Consider the following 17,411-nt stretch of genomic DNA (forward strand, 5'->3'; position numbering starts at 1 on the left):
TTATTGTTCGCTGTACATTTCAATCAAAACCCATCCGAAACAGAGGGGGGGGGGAGGGAACACTTCTGTCCCTGACACCATTGGGGAGATTTTCACTCACTTCCTGTCCTTGTGACACCTGTTAAAAGAATGAGGGGTGTGGTTGTCACCCACCTAGACAGCAATGACAGAGGCTTTAACACCCCCTCCCCCCCTTCCCACCATCACTTTGCTAAAAATGTATTTTTTGTCCTGTATTGGCGAGATTTTCTATTACTTCTCCACTGGAAACGGGGAGAAATCTTAAAGCAGAACTCCAGCTGCAAATGACAAGATTACAATAAATAATCCATAAAAGAAAAACTGTGTTTGCTGCAAAATTCACCTTCAATCCACAGATTTCCCCCGCAGTAATTATTTTCTGCCACTAGATGTCCTCAGTCTGATGGCCAGCATCATTCAACCCACTGCCTCTGAGCCCAGGTCATCCTGAACCCCTCCCCCAGCCTGTGACTGGACAGTGAAAGGAGAAGCAGCACAGTGATGAGCTCATCTTTTTGCCACTCATTGACATACACTTTATTATTTAGCAGATTAATAGAAATCATTTATTATGATCTATTTTCTAATCATTGAATTTCATACATCAGACAGTGCAATCTGCATTCTTGCTGAACGCCTGCTGGGAGTAAAACAACCGCAGCACCTCCAGACTGCGCCGTCTCCTGAGACGCAGGAAGAGGCCGTCCATCCGCCATACTTGTCACTTTTCAGAACCTGAATTTCGGGTCATAAGTCAGAATCGGCGGCTCCCATATTGAGTTCTCTAGTTTTGGGAACCTTGGCGCCGGTCTTCATGGTGCATTTTATAAAGCGTGTCCATTGTCTGCCCTTGAGGAAGGCGGGTTGTGCCGACGCGGTGTGCACTCTATGCAATAAAACCTCTATGCAAAAAAAAAAGCGCCGGAAGTTTTGCCGCGACGGTTTCTAAGCGATGGAAGGCTGATGATCGGTGAAATTCATAGTAGCCGGGACTTCTGACCTTCATGAGCTCTGCGATTCTAAAGCGGCGTCTCTGTGCTGGTAGACAGGAGCGGTGACCTCCAATTACTGCCGGATCAATAGACGGTCGTTTTCATTATTTGTTGACACAAAGCGACTTCCAGAGCAATTGTTCTGCGTCTAATTATAGCACCGCCGGCGAGCGATGGCCTTGCCGGATCTCCAAATTAAAGGACTCGGCTTGTTACTGTAAATAGGACACGGGGACAGATTGTCTAACCAGAGAGCGAGAAGAGCGGGATGAACCCTCGGAGATCGATCGCACTGCTGGGGTACCGATCACACAGGACAATGTCTTCATCGGCACCCCAACACTCTACAGATAAAAAGGATCTTCTGACCCTCAAAATGTGAATGAGCCCTATGAGTAGACCTAGATCTCCTCACCTTTAATGATCACCAGACAATGGAGCAGATCGTATGCGGGCAGGAGATAGAGGACACTGGATGGGGGAGGGGAATGGAGGGGAGGAAGGAGACACGGGACACCGGAGAGGGGGGTATAATACCTCTTCTATTACAGGGAATGGAGAGGAGGTAGGAGACACAGGACACCGGAGAGGGGGGTATAATACCTCTTCTATTACAGGGAATGGAGAGGAGGTAGGAGACACAGGACACCGGAGAGGGGGGTATAATACCTCTTCTATACAGAGAATGGAGAGGAGGAAGGAGACACAGGACACCGGAGAGGGGGGTATAATACCTCTTCTATACAGAGAATGGAGAGGAGGAAGGAGACACAGGACACCGGAGAGGGGGGTATAATACCTCTTCTATTACAGGGAATGGAGGGGAGGTAGGGGACACAGGACACCGGAGAGGGGGGTATAATACCTCTTCTATACAGAGAATGGAGAGGAGGAAGGAGACACAGGACACCGGAGAGGGGGGTATAATACCTCTTCTATTACAGGGAATGGAGGGGAGGTAGGAGACACGGGACACCAAAGAGGGGGGTATAATACCTCTTCTATTACAGGGAATGGAGAGGAGGTAGGAGACACAGGACACTGGAGAGGAGGGTATAATACCTCTTCTATTACAGGGAATGGAGAGGAGGTAGGAGACACAGGACACCGGAGAGGGGGGTATAATACCTCTTCTATTACAGGGAATGGAGGGGAGGTAGAAGACACAGGACACCGGAGAGGGGGGTATAATACATCTTCTATTACAGGGAATGGAGAGGAGGAAGGAGACACAGGACACCAGAGAGGAGGGTATAATACCTCTTCTATTACAGGGAATGGAGAGGAGGAAGGAGACACAGGACACCGGAGAGGGGGTTATAATACCTCTTCTATTACAGGGAATGGAGAGGAGGTAGGAGACACAGGACACCGGAGAGGGGGGTATAATACCTCTTCTATTACAGGGAATGGAGAGGAGGAAGGAGACACAGGACACCGGAGAGGGGGGTATAATACCTCTTCTATTACAGGGAATGGAGGGGAGGTAGGAGACACAGGACACCGGAGAGGGGGGTATAATACCTCTTCTATTACAGGGAATGGAGGGGAGGTAGGAGACACAGGACACCGGAGAGGGGGGTATAATACCTCTTCTATTACAGGGAATGGAGAGGAGGAAGGAGACACAGGACACCGGAGAGGAGGGTATAATACCTCTTCTATTACAGGGAATGGAGAGGAGGTAGGAGACACAGGACACCGGAGAGGGGGGTATAATACCTCTTCTATTACAGGGAATGGAGAGGAGGTAGGAGACACAGGACACCGGAGAGGGGGGTATAATACCTCTTCTATTACAGGGAATGGAGAGGAGGAAGGAGACACAGGACACCGGAGAGGAGGGTATAATACCTCTTCTATTACAGGGAATGGAGAGGAGGTAGGAGACACAGGACACCGGAGAGGGGGGTATAATACCTCTTCTATTACAGGGAATGGAGAGGAGGAAGGAGACACAGGACACCGGAGAGGGGGGTATAATACCTCTTCTATTACAGGGAATGGAGAGGAGGTAGGAGACACAGGACACCGGAGAGGGGGGTATAATACCTCTTCTATTACAGGGAATGGAGGGGATGTAGGAGACACAGGACACCGGAGAGGGGGGTATAATACCGCAAAGTCAAATTTTGGTGTCATCTGACCAGATCACCTTCTTCCACATGTTTGCTGTGTCCTCCACATGGCTTCTCACAAACTACAAACAGGACTTCTTATGACTTTCTTTCACCAATGTCTTTCTTCTTGTCACTCTTCCATAAAGGGCAGATTTGTGGAGAACACGACTAATAGTTGTCCTGTGGACAGATTCTCCCACCTGAGCTGTGGATCTCTGCAGCTCCTCCAGAGTTACCATGGACCTCTTGGCTCTTCTCTGATGAATGTTCTCCTTGCCCGGCCGGTCAGTTTAGGTGGACGGCCATGTCTTGGTAGGTTTGCAGTTGTGCCATACTCTTTCCATTTTCCGATGATGGATTGAACAGAGCTCCGTGAGATGTTCAAAGCTTGGGAGATTTTTTTATAACCTAACCCTGCTTTATACTTCTCCACAACTTTATCCCTGACCTATCTGGTGTGTTCCTTGGCCTTCATGATGATGTTTGTTCACTAAGGTTCTCTAACAAACCTCTGAGGGCTTCACAGAACAGCTGTGTTTATACTGAGATTAAATGACACACAGGTGGACTCTATTTACTAATTAGGTGACTTCTGAAGGCAATTGGTTCCAGTAGATTTTAGTTAGGGGTATCAGAGTAGAGGGGGCTGAATACAAATGTCCCCCCCCCACACTTTTCACATATTTATTTGTATCATTTATAATTTTCCCTCCACTTCACAATTATGTGACACTTTGTGTTGGTCTATCACATAAAATCCCAATAAAATACATTTACATTTTTGGTTGTAACAAAATGTGGGAAATTTCAAGGGGTATGAATACTTTTTCAAGGCACTGTATATCTTTTTCATACACCTTGTTTGAATAGTCCGGGTATGTGACAGGTCCTCTTTATCGAGTAACAGAATTGCGCTTTGTTTTCTATTGCTGGATCCTGTTGCTTGGTCTCAGGCCAGTCGTTGTGAATTGCATGGTGGCAGGACAGGTGGTGAAGGTGACAAAGGCCGATCGAAGTCCTGGCCAGCACTCTGTCACACGGCTGTTGTATTTTTCTCCCGCTCCTTTATTGCCTCTCTGGACAGAAGTCCAACTGTCATTCCCGGAAATATCATAGCATTTAATTGCCTCTGGATGAAAGCGATGAGCAGTAATAGTCCCCTGAAACGCAGAGACGATTGCTCGGTCTTAAAGTGCTTATTAGTGTCATCCATTTACTTGCGGGTTGAATGTACTGTGTGGACAGTTTGCACACAGGCCCTGAAGAGTCATTTTTCTTCATCTCTGCTGAGGAAGCAAAAACTGCAAAATGTGTCTGTACACATTATAAAAAAATACCTATATATTGTATATAATGTGGCCAAATGTATGTGAACCCCCCCCCCCCCCAAGTTCAGGGGTCTCCAGTGAAAGGTCCTGGTGATACTCCAAAGACATTGTAGACATTTGTGCTCTTCAAGCCTTGTGGTAACCGTTTGACCCTTTTCTGTTCCAGCATGACTGCTGGAGGATGTTATAGTCACAAAGAGGACAACTCCATAAAGAAATGGATGACCAGTTTGATGTGGAGGAATTGTCCCGAGAACCTCCAGAGAAATGTGAATGAACAATGAGGCCTACAGTAATTTCATGAGGCCTTGGTTGACCTAGGCCTAGGGGACTCTTCATAGACAATTGTGCTCTTCCAACCTTGTAGTAACAGTTTGAAGACCCTTTTCTGTTCCAGCATGAATGTGCCCCCCTTGTGTACAAAGCTAGCTCCATAAAGACACGGTGTAACCAGGATGGTGTGGAGGAACTCAAGTGTTCTGCATAGAGCTCTGACCTCATCCCTATTGATCACCTTTGGTATGAATTGAAATCCTGATGTGAGCCAAGTCTTCAGATCTAATATCAGTCCTGTCCCTCATTTATGATCGAAGAACTCAACCAATAATGGTAATAGGGCCATGCTACTCCAAAATATCAAATTGCGTGGCCAAAAGAATGTGGACACTCCTCCCAATGATGGGGTTCATGTGTCTTCAGTGAGGGTTCTGGTAATCCTCCATCATACAAAGACATTTGTAGACAATTGTGCTCTTCCAACCTTGTGGCAACAGTTTGATGAAGACCCTTTTCTTTTCCAGCTTGACTGTGCCCCCCCCACCCGTGTACAAAGCCAGCTCCATATAGACATGAATGTGCCCCCCTGTGTATAAAGCCAGCTCCATATACAGTGGGGCAAAAAAGTATTTAGTCAGCCACCAATTGTGGAAGTTCTCCCACTTAAAAAGATGAGAGAGGCCTGTAATTGTCATCATAGGTAGACCTCAACTATGAGAGACAAAATGTGGAAACAAATCCAATCACATTGTCTGATTTTTTAAAGAATTTATTTGTAAATTATGGTGGAAAATAAGTATTTGGTCTCCTACAAACAAGCGAGATTTCTGTCTCTCACAGACCTGTATCTTCTTCTATAAGAGGCTCCTCTGTCCTCCACTCATTACCTGTATTAATGGCACCTGTTTGAACTTGTTATCAGTATAAAAGACACCTGTCCACAACCTCAAACAGTCACACTCCAAAATCCACTATGGTGAAGACCAAAGAGCTGTCGAAGGACACCACAAACAAAATTGTAGCCCTGCACCAGGCTGGGAAGACTGAATCTGCAATAGGCAAGCAGTTTGGTGTGAAGAAATCAACTGTGGGAGCAATAATTAGAAAATGGAAGACATACAAGACCACTGATAATCTCCCTCGATCTGGGGCTCCACACAAGATCTCACTCTGTGGGGTCAAAATGATCACAAGAACGGTGAACAAAAATCCCAGAACCACACGGGGGGACCTAGTGAATGACCTGCAGAGAGCTGGGACCAACGTAACAAAGGCTACCATCAGTAACACACTACGCCGCCAGGGACTCAGATCCTGCAGTGCCAGACGTGTCCCCCTGCTTAAGCCAGTACATGTCCGGCCCCATCTGAGGTTTACTAGAGAACATTTGGATGATCCAGAAGAGGATTGGGAGAATGTCATATGGTCAGATGAAACCAAAGTAGAACTGTTTGGTAGAAACACAACTCGTGTTTGGAGGAGAGAGAATGCTCAGTTGCAACCAAAGAACACCATACCTACTGTGAAGCATGGGGGTGGCAACATCATGCTTTGGGGCTGTTTCTCTGCAAAGGGAACAGGACGACTGATCCGTGTACATGAAAGAATGACTGGGGCCATGTATCGTGAGATTTTGAGTGCAAACCTCCTCCCATCAGCAAGGGCATTGAAGATGAAACGTGGCTGGGTCTTTCAGCATGACAATGATCCCAAACACACCACACGGGCAATGAAGGAGTGGCTTTGTAAGAAGCATTTCAAGGTCCTGGAGTAGCCTAGCCAGTCTCCAGATCTCAACCCCATAGAAAACCTTTGGAGGGAGTTGAAAGTCTGTGTTACCCAGCGACAGCCCCAAAACATCACTGCTCTAGAGGAGATCTGCATGGAGGAATGGGCCAACATACCAGCAACAGTGTGTGACAACCTTGTGAAGACTTACAGAAAACGTTTGACCTCTGTCATTGCCAACAAAGGATAAATAACAAAGTATTGAGATGAACTCTTCATATTGACCAAATACTTATTTTCCACCATAATTTGCAAATAAATTCTTTAAAAAATCAGACAATGTGATTGGATTTGTTTCCACATTTTGTCTCTCATAGTTGAGGTCTACCTATGATGACAATTACAGGCCTCTCTCATCTTTTTAAGTGGGAGAACTTCCACAATTGGTGGTGACTAAATACTTTTTTGCCCCACTGTAGACATGGTGTGGCCAGTTTGGTGTGGAGGAACTTGAGTGTCCTGGACAGAGCTCTGACCACATTCCTACTGAACACCATGAATTGGAACTCAATACGGGGTACAGGGTATAAATCTCAGTGTACTGAAGAGCAGCTTATAATGAAATCTTCATCTTTCAGGTGATCCATGTATATAAAGCTTCAGTGCAGCAACACTTCGATGTCCTCTTCCTCCCCGGTGGGAAGGAATTTGTGAGCACAACAGACTGCGTGAGCCGAGATTCTGCTGACCGCACCATTATTGCCTGGGATTTCGGCACAGCTGCCAAAATATCTAATCAGATATTCCATGTAAGTTTTTTTTTTTTTGTTTTCATGTTGTAATTTTATTTGGTGTATATAAAGGGCTTTTAAAAAGAAGTGGGTGGGGTCAGACCCCCTGTCAGGCTTTGATTGCTGTACTACGAGGACTGGATCTGGGCGTCTTACAGAGGAAGGCCTCTTATGGAGTTCAGTGGCTCCAGTAGGACACTTTTTGAGCATGAAATGGCCGATTCTAAGTTCTCTGATAGAATTCAGGAAATATGAGAGAAGAAGATCGATTCGCCGTTGATTGTGAAGTACAGAAGTAATTCAATTACTATGTCTTAAAAATCTAAGCTGACAAACCAATACCATGTTTTTGGGAAGGGGGTGGGGGTAAAAGGTAGCCCCTTCATCAGGGATTAAGGTGCCATATAGAATACTTTTAGACTCAAAGCCGATGGTGTGGTGTTCTTGTTCTCTTTTATTCCCTGGTATTGATTGCTGACTGTTCATTGGGGATATTTCCCCTCATTTCCTGTCCCGGTGGCTGGGGAAATTTGAGAGACAGGAAGTAGCACCCTATGGGGAGAGTAAAGAGGAAGAGGTATTCATTATCATTTCTCTGCACACAAGTCATGCTACAACATAGGTTGTGACAACATTCTAAAAATATTTTTATGAATGAAGCCTGCAGCTAATGTTTGCAGACATCATTTACACAGAAGCTGCTGTCAGTGCTGATGCAGAGAGCTGGACCCAGCTTTGAGATATATAGTGAGGTCACTGCTTGGCCTCCCCCTGATTGGCTGACCAGGGGTTGCCTTCCGCTTGATTGTTTGCCATAGTTGGATGAGAAGATTGGTGTACTGCACAGAAATGTGGAAATTCAAAAAACAGAGCTTTTTTCCCACACATGTATTAAATTGAATAACCAACGCGTTTCAGAGGACACACTTTGCCCCCTTCTTCAGGGCTTACACATTCCAGCTGCTGAACGGGACCAAGCTGTGTTTGATATTCAGTTTTCTCTATATTCTGAATGCTTCTCAGCCATCTTCTGAAGCCTATTGCATTCACAGCTGGCTGTCTGTGTGGGAGGTCCTCGATGTCCTCGATGTGGCCCACATATCACCCAGATGCCTTACTGGGATAGTATCAGTATAGTGTTGATACAACTGATCTCAGATTCCAGTGCCATCAGCTCACTACCTCAATCACAACAATTGACAGGGCTTTGAATGTATTGGGGTCTCCTCCTGCTCTCTCCTGATTAGCTGACTTGAGGTGTGGATGTGTTGGGGCCCCACCTCCTGTCCACTCTCTGATTGGCTGACCTGGGCTTAAGATGGGGTCACCTCCCGTGGTCTGAGCAGATGGTTGCACTGACATTAGGACCTGTTAAATATGTTTTGGTGCTATCAACCTCCCCCCTACTCTGCCGCATCACACCCCCAAGGGGGGGTATAATTTGTGGTAATGGTATGCCGAGGTGTACCCAAATGAAAAAAAGGGAACCACTGGACGCAAATTTTCATCAGCATGTACCTTCCCCACCCTTCTCTTTCGCAGTGGTGGCCCGGGTGCTGTGTGTTCTGTTCTATCATGACGATGTCCCTGGCACCATGACACAGGTGCCGCCATCTTTGTTTATCACCACCTCAGTGTTCAAGGCTTCCATGGTCGGTGTCTGCTCCATTGTGTGCTTTCTAGAACATCGCCCGTTAAAAAGAAAATCTTTTAGAAAAATGTCCTTCCAATCAGCGTGACGTGACGCCTTGATGGTTCTCCATATAATGAGCAGTTCTGTGGAGTCTGCCATGTGGAAAATAACTCGTGTTCTTCTAGTAGAACCCATTAATATTTCCCGTCTCAGCGCAGAGCGTGACACTGTGCTGAGGATTATTTGTTGATTGTGATTCCTGAGGGTTTATTAAATGTGTACATTCTGCATGTGTCAACCTCTCACCAGAAGACTGGAGGGGCCGGAGGAGGTCGTCCCGACTTTCATGTCAAAATTTGAATAGAGCACCTTGAAGGGAACAGGGAGGCTGCCATTGCCGTCCTCTCCATACAGGTGAGGTGAGACTGGGCTGCCATTACTGCCCCTCCCTATACAGGTGAGGTGAGACTGGGCTGCCATGCTGCCCCCCCCATACAGGTGAAGTGAGACTGGGCTGCCATGCTGCCCCCCCCCCCATACAGGTGAAGTGAGACTGGGCTGCCATGCTGCCCCCCCCCCCCCATACAGGTGAAGTGAGACTGGGCTGCCATTGCTGCCTCTCCCTATACAGGTGGGGTGAGACTGGGCGGCCATGCTGCCCCTCCCTATACAGGTGAAGTGAGACTGGGCTGCCATGCTGCCCCCCCCCCATACAGGTGAAGTGAGACTGGGCTGCCATGCTGCCCCCCCATACAGGTGAAGTGAGACTGGGCTGCCATGCTGCCCCCCCCCATACAGGTGAAGTGAGACTGGGCTGCCATGCTGCCCCCCCCCATACAGGTGAGGTGAGACTGGGCTGCCATTGCTGCCCCTCCCTATACAGGTGAAGTGAGACTGGGCTGCCATGCTGCCCCTCCCTATACAGGTGAAGTGAGACTGGGCTGCCATGCTGCCCCCCCCCCATACAGGTGAAGTGAGACTGGGCTGCCATTGCTGTCCCCCCCGCACACACAGGTGAGGTGAAACTGTATATAAAAAGGTATAAGCTCCATATATAGTATGTATAAGCTCCATATAAAGTATGTACAAGCTCCATATTACTAATAGATGGTGTGATATCATTCCTACTCCAGGCAAATAAAAAGCTGATCGTCCTCCAGCAGATCCGCCATGTATAATATAGAACATCTATTCTCTTTCTTCATTGAAGGACACAGTGAAGATTTCTGACAATTGGGTTCTGGTGTCACCTTCAGGAGTAGGATATGGGACACAAGAAATTAAACCCCCTAGTGATAGCCAAACCCTCCCGAACACCAGAGACGACTCAGGTCACACCTGACGTCCAGGAGAGAGGTCCCAGGTCCCTACGGGGAATCTTCTTTTTGTTGTTTTCTTCTTTTCCTTCATTGCCTTGAGGTTGTCTTCCTTATTTCTATCACCTCCATGAGGTACACATTTCCTGAGCGGTCTTGTCCTGTACAGAACCTTTCCGGGTCCTATATGAGGGGGGCAGGGGTTTTTCCAATGTGATTTTGGCTGTCTACTTCAGTCAGGGCGGCTTCCCTGGATTTCTGTCAGCTCCTCGGATGGAAATGTTCTCCTCCTGTCTCTCTGTAGCTCCTCAGGTTGGACCATCTCACAACATTGCTTCAGTTTGCTCTGTGGTCTTCTTCAGACCTCCTAGCAGGGGGTCCTACAACCCCCCCCCCCAATCCCTCGGGCCATTCTCCTATTGGAACTAAGGCAGCCCATGCAAGATTCCCCATCTGTAGAAAGTATGTGTTGACCGCACTCCCATTATAATGGAAAACGTGAACTTTATTAGATAAAATCTGTACACAGAGTAAGCACAGATCCCAAGTCTATTATGACAGCGGTAGATGTTAACGCGTTTCATGCAGGAAGTGCTTCGTCATAACAGCCCATACTGGATCCATTCCGTGGAAACCGCCTGGAGAACATTCCACACAACTAAGAACCTGTGGTTCCTCCATTGTTGGCGGTGTCCCCTCACATTTGGGTTGATGCCAGGGGGTGAGGCCCCCGTTCCGATGGTTGTTTACTCATCCGATACAAACACAGTAAGTTTATAAAGAAGCCTGGGCTTATGTCCATCATAAGACCTGTTTACACCTCTAATTATTATTTATATCAATCTGTCAGCGATGTATGAAGGGGAGGGGGAGGGGGTGTTAGTCGGTTTCATATAACTCTATACCCGGGTGATCTGTTATGTGTATAATATGGTTTTGTACAAATAAAGTTGTCATTGTTTTGTTTACATATAAATAATGGTGGGGTATATGAATCTGACTGCTATACAGTCCTGGGGGGAAATATAAGAGAATGAGGAGGAGAAGGAGGGTGGGTGGAGCTTCAGAGAGATGTAGGGGGATGGGTGAGGATAGAGAGAAGAATGAATGGATGTAGAGATATGAATGGATCAGTGGAGGATGAGATGAGGAGAGGAGAGGTGGGTGGAGATCAAGTGATATAGATGGAGAAGGGTGATCTAAATGGATGGAGGGAGAGATGTAGGGAGGGGGGAGGGAGGGATAGCGGGTGATATGGATGGATGGATGGATGGAAGGTGATATAGATGGAGATATGGATGGATGGATGGATGGAGGGTGATATAGATAAATGGAGGGAGGGATGGATAGATGGAGGGATGGATTGGTGGAGGGTGATATAGATGGATGGAGGGTGATATAGATAAATGAATGGATGGATGGATGGAGGGTGATATAGATAAATGAATGGATGGATGGATGGAGGGTGATATAGATGGATGGATGGATGGATGGATGGATGGTGATATAGATAAATGGATGGATGGATGGAGGGTGATATAGATGGATGGATGGATGGATGGATGGAGGGTGATATAGATGGATGGAGGGTGATATAGATAAATGGAGGGATGGAGGGTGATATAGATGGATGGTGATATAGATACATGGATGGATGGATGGAGGGTGATATGGATGGATGGTGATATAGATACATGGAGGGATGGATAGAGGGTGATATAGATGGATGGATGGATGGATGGATGGAGGGTGATATAGATAAATGGATGGATGGAGGGTGATATAGATGGATGGATGGATGGATGGAGGGTGATATGGATGGATGGATGGATGGATGGAGGGTGATATAGATGGATGGAGGGTGATATAGATGAATGGATGGATGGATGGAGGGTGATATAGATGAATGGATGGATGGATGGAGGGTGACATAGATACATGGATGGATGGATGGATGGATGGATGGAGGGTGATATAGATGGATGGATGGATGGATGGAGGGTGATATGGATGGATGGATGGATGGATGGAGGGTGATATAGATGGATGGAGGGTGATATAGATGAATGGATGGATGGATGGAGGGTGACATAGATGAATGGAGGGTGATATAGATGAATGGATGGATGGATGGAGGGTGATATAGATGAATGGAGGGTGACATAGATGAATGGATGGATGGAGGGTGACATAGATGAATGGATGGATGGAGGGTGATATAGATGGATGGAGGGTGACATAGATGAATGGATGGATGGAGGGTGATATAGATACATGGATGGATGGATGGATGGATGGATGGATGGATGGAGGGTGATATAGATGGATGGAGGGTGATATAGATACATGGATGGATGGATGGATGGATGGAGGGTGATATAGATGGATGGAGGGATGGATGGAGGGTGATATAGATAAATGGATGGATGGATGGATGGATGGATGGAGGGTGATATAGATAAATGGATGGATGGATGGATGGAGGGTGATATAGATGGATGGATGGATGGATGGAGGGTGATATAGATACATGGATGGATGGATGGTGATATAGATGGATGGAGGGTGATATAGATGAATGGATGGATGGAGGGTGATATAGATGGATGGAGGGTGATATAGATACATGGATGGATGGATGGATGGAGGGTGATATAGATGGATGGAGGGTGATATAGATACATGGATGGATGGATGGATGGAGGGTGATATAGATGGATGGAGGGTGATATAGATACATGGATGGATGGATGGTGATATAGATGGATGGAGGGTGATATAGATGGATGGAGGGTGATATAGATGGATGGAGGGTGATATAGATACATGGATGGATGGATGGATGGAGGGTGATATAGATGGATGGAGGGTGATATAGATACATGGATGGATGGATGGATGGAGGGTGATATAGATGGATGGAGGGTGATATAGATACATGGATGGATGGATGGATGGAGGGTGATATAGATGGATGGAGGGTGATATAGATACATGGATGGATGGATGGATGGAGGGTGATATAGATGGATGGAGGGTGATATAGATACATGGATGGATGGATGGATGGAGGGTGATATAGATGGATGGAGGGTGATATAGATACATGGATGGATGGATGGTGATATAGATGGATGGAGGGTGATATAGATGAATGGATAGATGGAGGGTGATATAGATGGATGGATGGATGGATGGATGGAGGGTGATATGGATGGATGGATAGATGGAGGGTGATATAGATGGATGGATGGATGGATGGATGGATGGAGGGTGATATGGATGGATGGATGGATGGAGGGTGATATAGATGGATGGATGGATGGATGGATGGAGGGTGATATAGATGGATGGATGGATGGAGGGTGATATAGATAAATGGATGGATGGATGGATGGATGGATGGATGGTGATATAGATAAATGAATGGATGGATGGAGGGTGATATAGATGGATGGATGGATGGAGGGTGATATAGATGGATGGAGGGTGATATAGATGAATGGATGGATGGAGGGTGATATAGATGGATGGATGGATGGATGGAGGGTGATATAGATACATGGATGGATGGATGGTGATATAGATGGATGGAGGGTGATATAGATGAATGGATGGATGGAGGGTGATATAGATGAATGGATGGATGGAGGGTGATATAGATGGATGGAGGGTGATATAGATGAATGGAGGGATGGATGGATAATGTGGCATTGTGCAGTAAGATTATTTCTCGGGTATTTCAGGAGCGGTACACCTGTCCCAGCCTCGCCCTGCATCCCCAGGAGAGCGTTTTTATCGCACAGACTAATGGGAACTACATCGCTTTATTCTCCACCCAGCCCCCCTACAAGATGAACAAGAGGAAGAGATATGAAGGACACAAGGTAACACACTCTGTCTGTTTAGGACCATAGAGAGGCCAGGATAATGGGGGGCCAGGGGGTCAGTTTAGGTCAAAGATGGGTCATGGCATCCAGGGGAGGGGTGATGGGGATCAGTGTGGCGATCCCTCCAGTGAATATGTCCCGGTAGGGGGAGTTATGGATAATGTCTCAGTCAGGGAAGGTGAATTTACAGTCCTTACCGTTCCACACTCCACCCAAATCTACAACCAAGTCCCGGAGATCCGGCATCCAGTCCCAGCAGCCGCTACAATGTGGAGCTCCGGTGGAGGGGCTTACAATAGATACAATTTATCGGATAAGGTTTTGGGGTACAGAGGATAGATACAATTCTGGGGTACAGATATGAGGATGTGGGTATGCTGGAATCTGGTCCGTGGTTTGTGAAACGCGTTGCTCTGCTCCCCCAGCTCAGACACAATCCCAGATAAATGAGATCTGGGAGTCTCCACCGTTGGAATTGATCGTTTATACTTCACACCTGAAATGTGACAGAAAATGAGATGAGAGCCTGGAGGATATAGACAGAGCGCCCCCATATCAGCCGCACGTTGTACCGCCATCGGCGGCACGCTCATCTATCATTCATGTTCAGCTCTTTGTCTTCTCCCTGAGAGCGGTGTGGAGACGCGTCTGATGTGAGCGGCAATACGAGGGAATATTTGGTTTGATAGATTGAAGTGAAGAAATATTTAGTTTATACGCAGACTCTGCGCTACTCATCTCCATTCCTTATACCCATCATACAGTAGCCGAGTAATGAGCAGTGGAAATTCATGTCTTTAGTTAAATATCTCTTGTATCAAAATCTGATCTTCATCCCTACATTGTCCTCCAATGATCTCCAGCCTCCTCCTGTCACTCTGAAGGAGACCCCACACATCTCCTTCCTGGAATTCTGGGACATAGTCACTATGCCCTGTGAGGAGGCACTGCTGTGTCACACATTTCAGAGCCTGCCTTCTGAGGGGAGGAGCTTCAGGCAGAGTTGGACCTTGTTGGGTGATGTACAATGTGGAGCTAGTTGGGCAGTATATGATTTGGACCTCGTTGGGTGGTGTATGATTTGTTCCTCATTGGGGGGGGGGGGGTGTATGATTTGTTCCTCGTTGGGGGGGGGGGGGTGTATGATTTGTTCCTCATTGGGGGGGGGGTGTATGATTTGTTCCTCGTTGGGGGGGGGGTGTATGATTTGTTCCTCATTAGGGGGGGGGGTGTATGATTTGTTCCTCGTTGGGGGGGGGTGTATGATTTGTTCCTCGTTGGGGGGGTGTATGATTTGTTCCTTGTTGGGGGGGTGTATGATTTGTTCCTTGTTGGGGGGGTGTATGATTTGTTCCTTGTTGGGGGGGTGTATGATTTGTTCCTCGTTGGGGGGGTGTATGATTTGTTCCTTGTTGGGTAATGTACGATTTGTTCCTTGTTGGGTAATGTACGATTTGTTCCTTGTTGGGTAATGTACGATTTGTTCCTTGTTGGGTGATGTATGATGGGGATGATACTCTCACTAATCTCTGTTCTTGCCTCTTCTAGGTTGAGGGGTACTCTGTGGGATGTGAGGTGTCCCCCGATGGGTCACTTATCGTCACGGGAAGTTCTGACGGCTCCGTGTATTTCTACAATTATCGCACTTCCAAGATGATCAGATCGCTGGCTGGTGACGGCACCGCGTGCGTCAGCGTTTCCTGCCACCCAGTTCTCACCTCCCTGCTGGCCACGGCTCACTGGGATGGACACATCCGAGTCTGGCAATAGCCGTATTGTGACCCTGACCACCTGACTGTATGACCACATCCAGCCAAAGCCACCTTCCTGTAGTGAGGACGGATTGTGTAATCACTGTCCCAGAGATCTCCCTTCTCCCCCTGGTGGTCAGAGAACAGAATGTTTTATATGGAATAAGAGCCGACACATTCCGGCAGACACTTCCCTTCATCAGGGAGTGTATGTATATATGTATGTATGTGACCTCATAACGAATGGCTGGACACAGGAATCTGATATGTGAGAAATTCAGATTTTACCTCCAGCGGTTTGTGTGATGTGAGCCAAGTCCCCCCCCCCCTTCCCCAAATGGGCTCTCCCGCCCCTCCTGGAACCACAAGGAGTGGTGTTAGGATGGATAACCAAAATACAGTGGGAAAGTTCCTGGGAGGGTGAAGCACTCAATTCTGGGATTCAGAACTTGGTTGCCTGGAGTCCCTGCCAGGGGACCAGTGGATCAAACACAATGTGTTCTCACCTGGCTACAGCAGAGGGCAGGGGAGACATGAGGGGTCTGGAAGAGGACCTGTCACCTGCCAATATTATGAAAATGTAATAAACTAAATACAAAAAAAACAAGAAATCTTTTCCTGAAGACATATAAAGAATTGTACAAATCTCATGTGACATAAAAATTGTTTCTAAACATTTTGTCTAAATGGACTTCCTCAGGGGGTGGGGGGGACTCCTCTCCTGAAGAAGTCAGTACAGACAGAACACTCAGTGGGAGGGGATAGGTGACATTGTTATGTTTCCAGGAAGTGATCAGCTGCTGCTTGTCCTGGAAGGTGATTGGTGTACAGAATGTCAGTCTTTGTTTTATCTTTGAATGAATTGCTTTGATGGTTTTACACAACGAGAGACTCTTCATGACCCCACACATTCTGGGACACGGAGTCAGGAGGAACTGCTGTGTCACACATTTCAGAGAGCCCGCCTTCTGAGGGGAGGCGGAGTCAGTACAGGAATCAGCAAGGTACCAAGGGATATGTAGTCCTTAGATCTTATATGTCACATTTTGTTGGGTCAGTAAGGAATATTTGTCCCTCATTGTATATATCTGATATTTATTGTGTATGTAGTGAAGTGAGATCTTCAGCAGGGACACAGACAGGGGAACTCTGGGACAAGGGGTGGGGGGTGGGGTGGCTGCCCTGGGCACAATGGTCAACTGTAGGGATGGGGGCGCTTCTCCCTTCTGTCACAAGGCTGAAAGGAGTGACAAAGGCAGTGATTTTAACAAGGGTGTGACAGCTAAACGTATTGGGAGGGTGCAGCTTGGCATCTTTGCCCCGGGTGCTACATGACCTTGTCCCAGCACTGCAGATAGGGAACGACTGGGACCTCTCACTGCTTCCTGTTGCAGATTTCTCTCACTTCCTGTTTGATGAATTTGTTGTCACAGTGATAGGAAATCTCTCTTGGGTTTTTTTTGCCCCTGAACCCAACTCAATAAAAACGGATGTCTCCAGAGACTTTCTTCAGAGTTCAGGGGCCGTCCTTGTCCTGAGTGCAGAAGAATCGCCTTCAGGAGAAA

At 47.1% G+C, this 17,411-nt stretch overlaps 1 protein-coding gene across 1 annotated transcript in view; it reads left to right on the forward strand.

Annotated features, from left to right (window-relative positions):
* The window catches only part of WDR25 (WD repeat domain 25), a gene marked incomplete at its 5' end in the record, with an annotated part of 48,160 nt that extends 31,638 nt beyond the window's left edge, over positions 1–16,522 (forward strand). The window contains 3 exon segments of the mRNA XM_073609953.1: positions 7,104–7,274; positions 13,952–14,092; positions 15,644–16,522. Coding sequence (XP_073466054.1) covers positions 7,104–7,274; positions 13,952–14,092; positions 15,644–15,865 — 534 coding nt within the window.
* Positions 16,523–17,411: the final 889 nt, after the last annotated feature.

Source organism: Aquarana catesbeiana, linkage group LG13, assembly GCF_042186555.1.
Source record: "Aquarana catesbeiana isolate 2022-GZ linkage group LG13, ASM4218655v1, whole genome shotgun sequence".
Taxonomy (NCBI): Eukaryota; Metazoa; Chordata; class Amphibia; order Anura; family Ranidae; genus Aquarana; species Aquarana catesbeiana.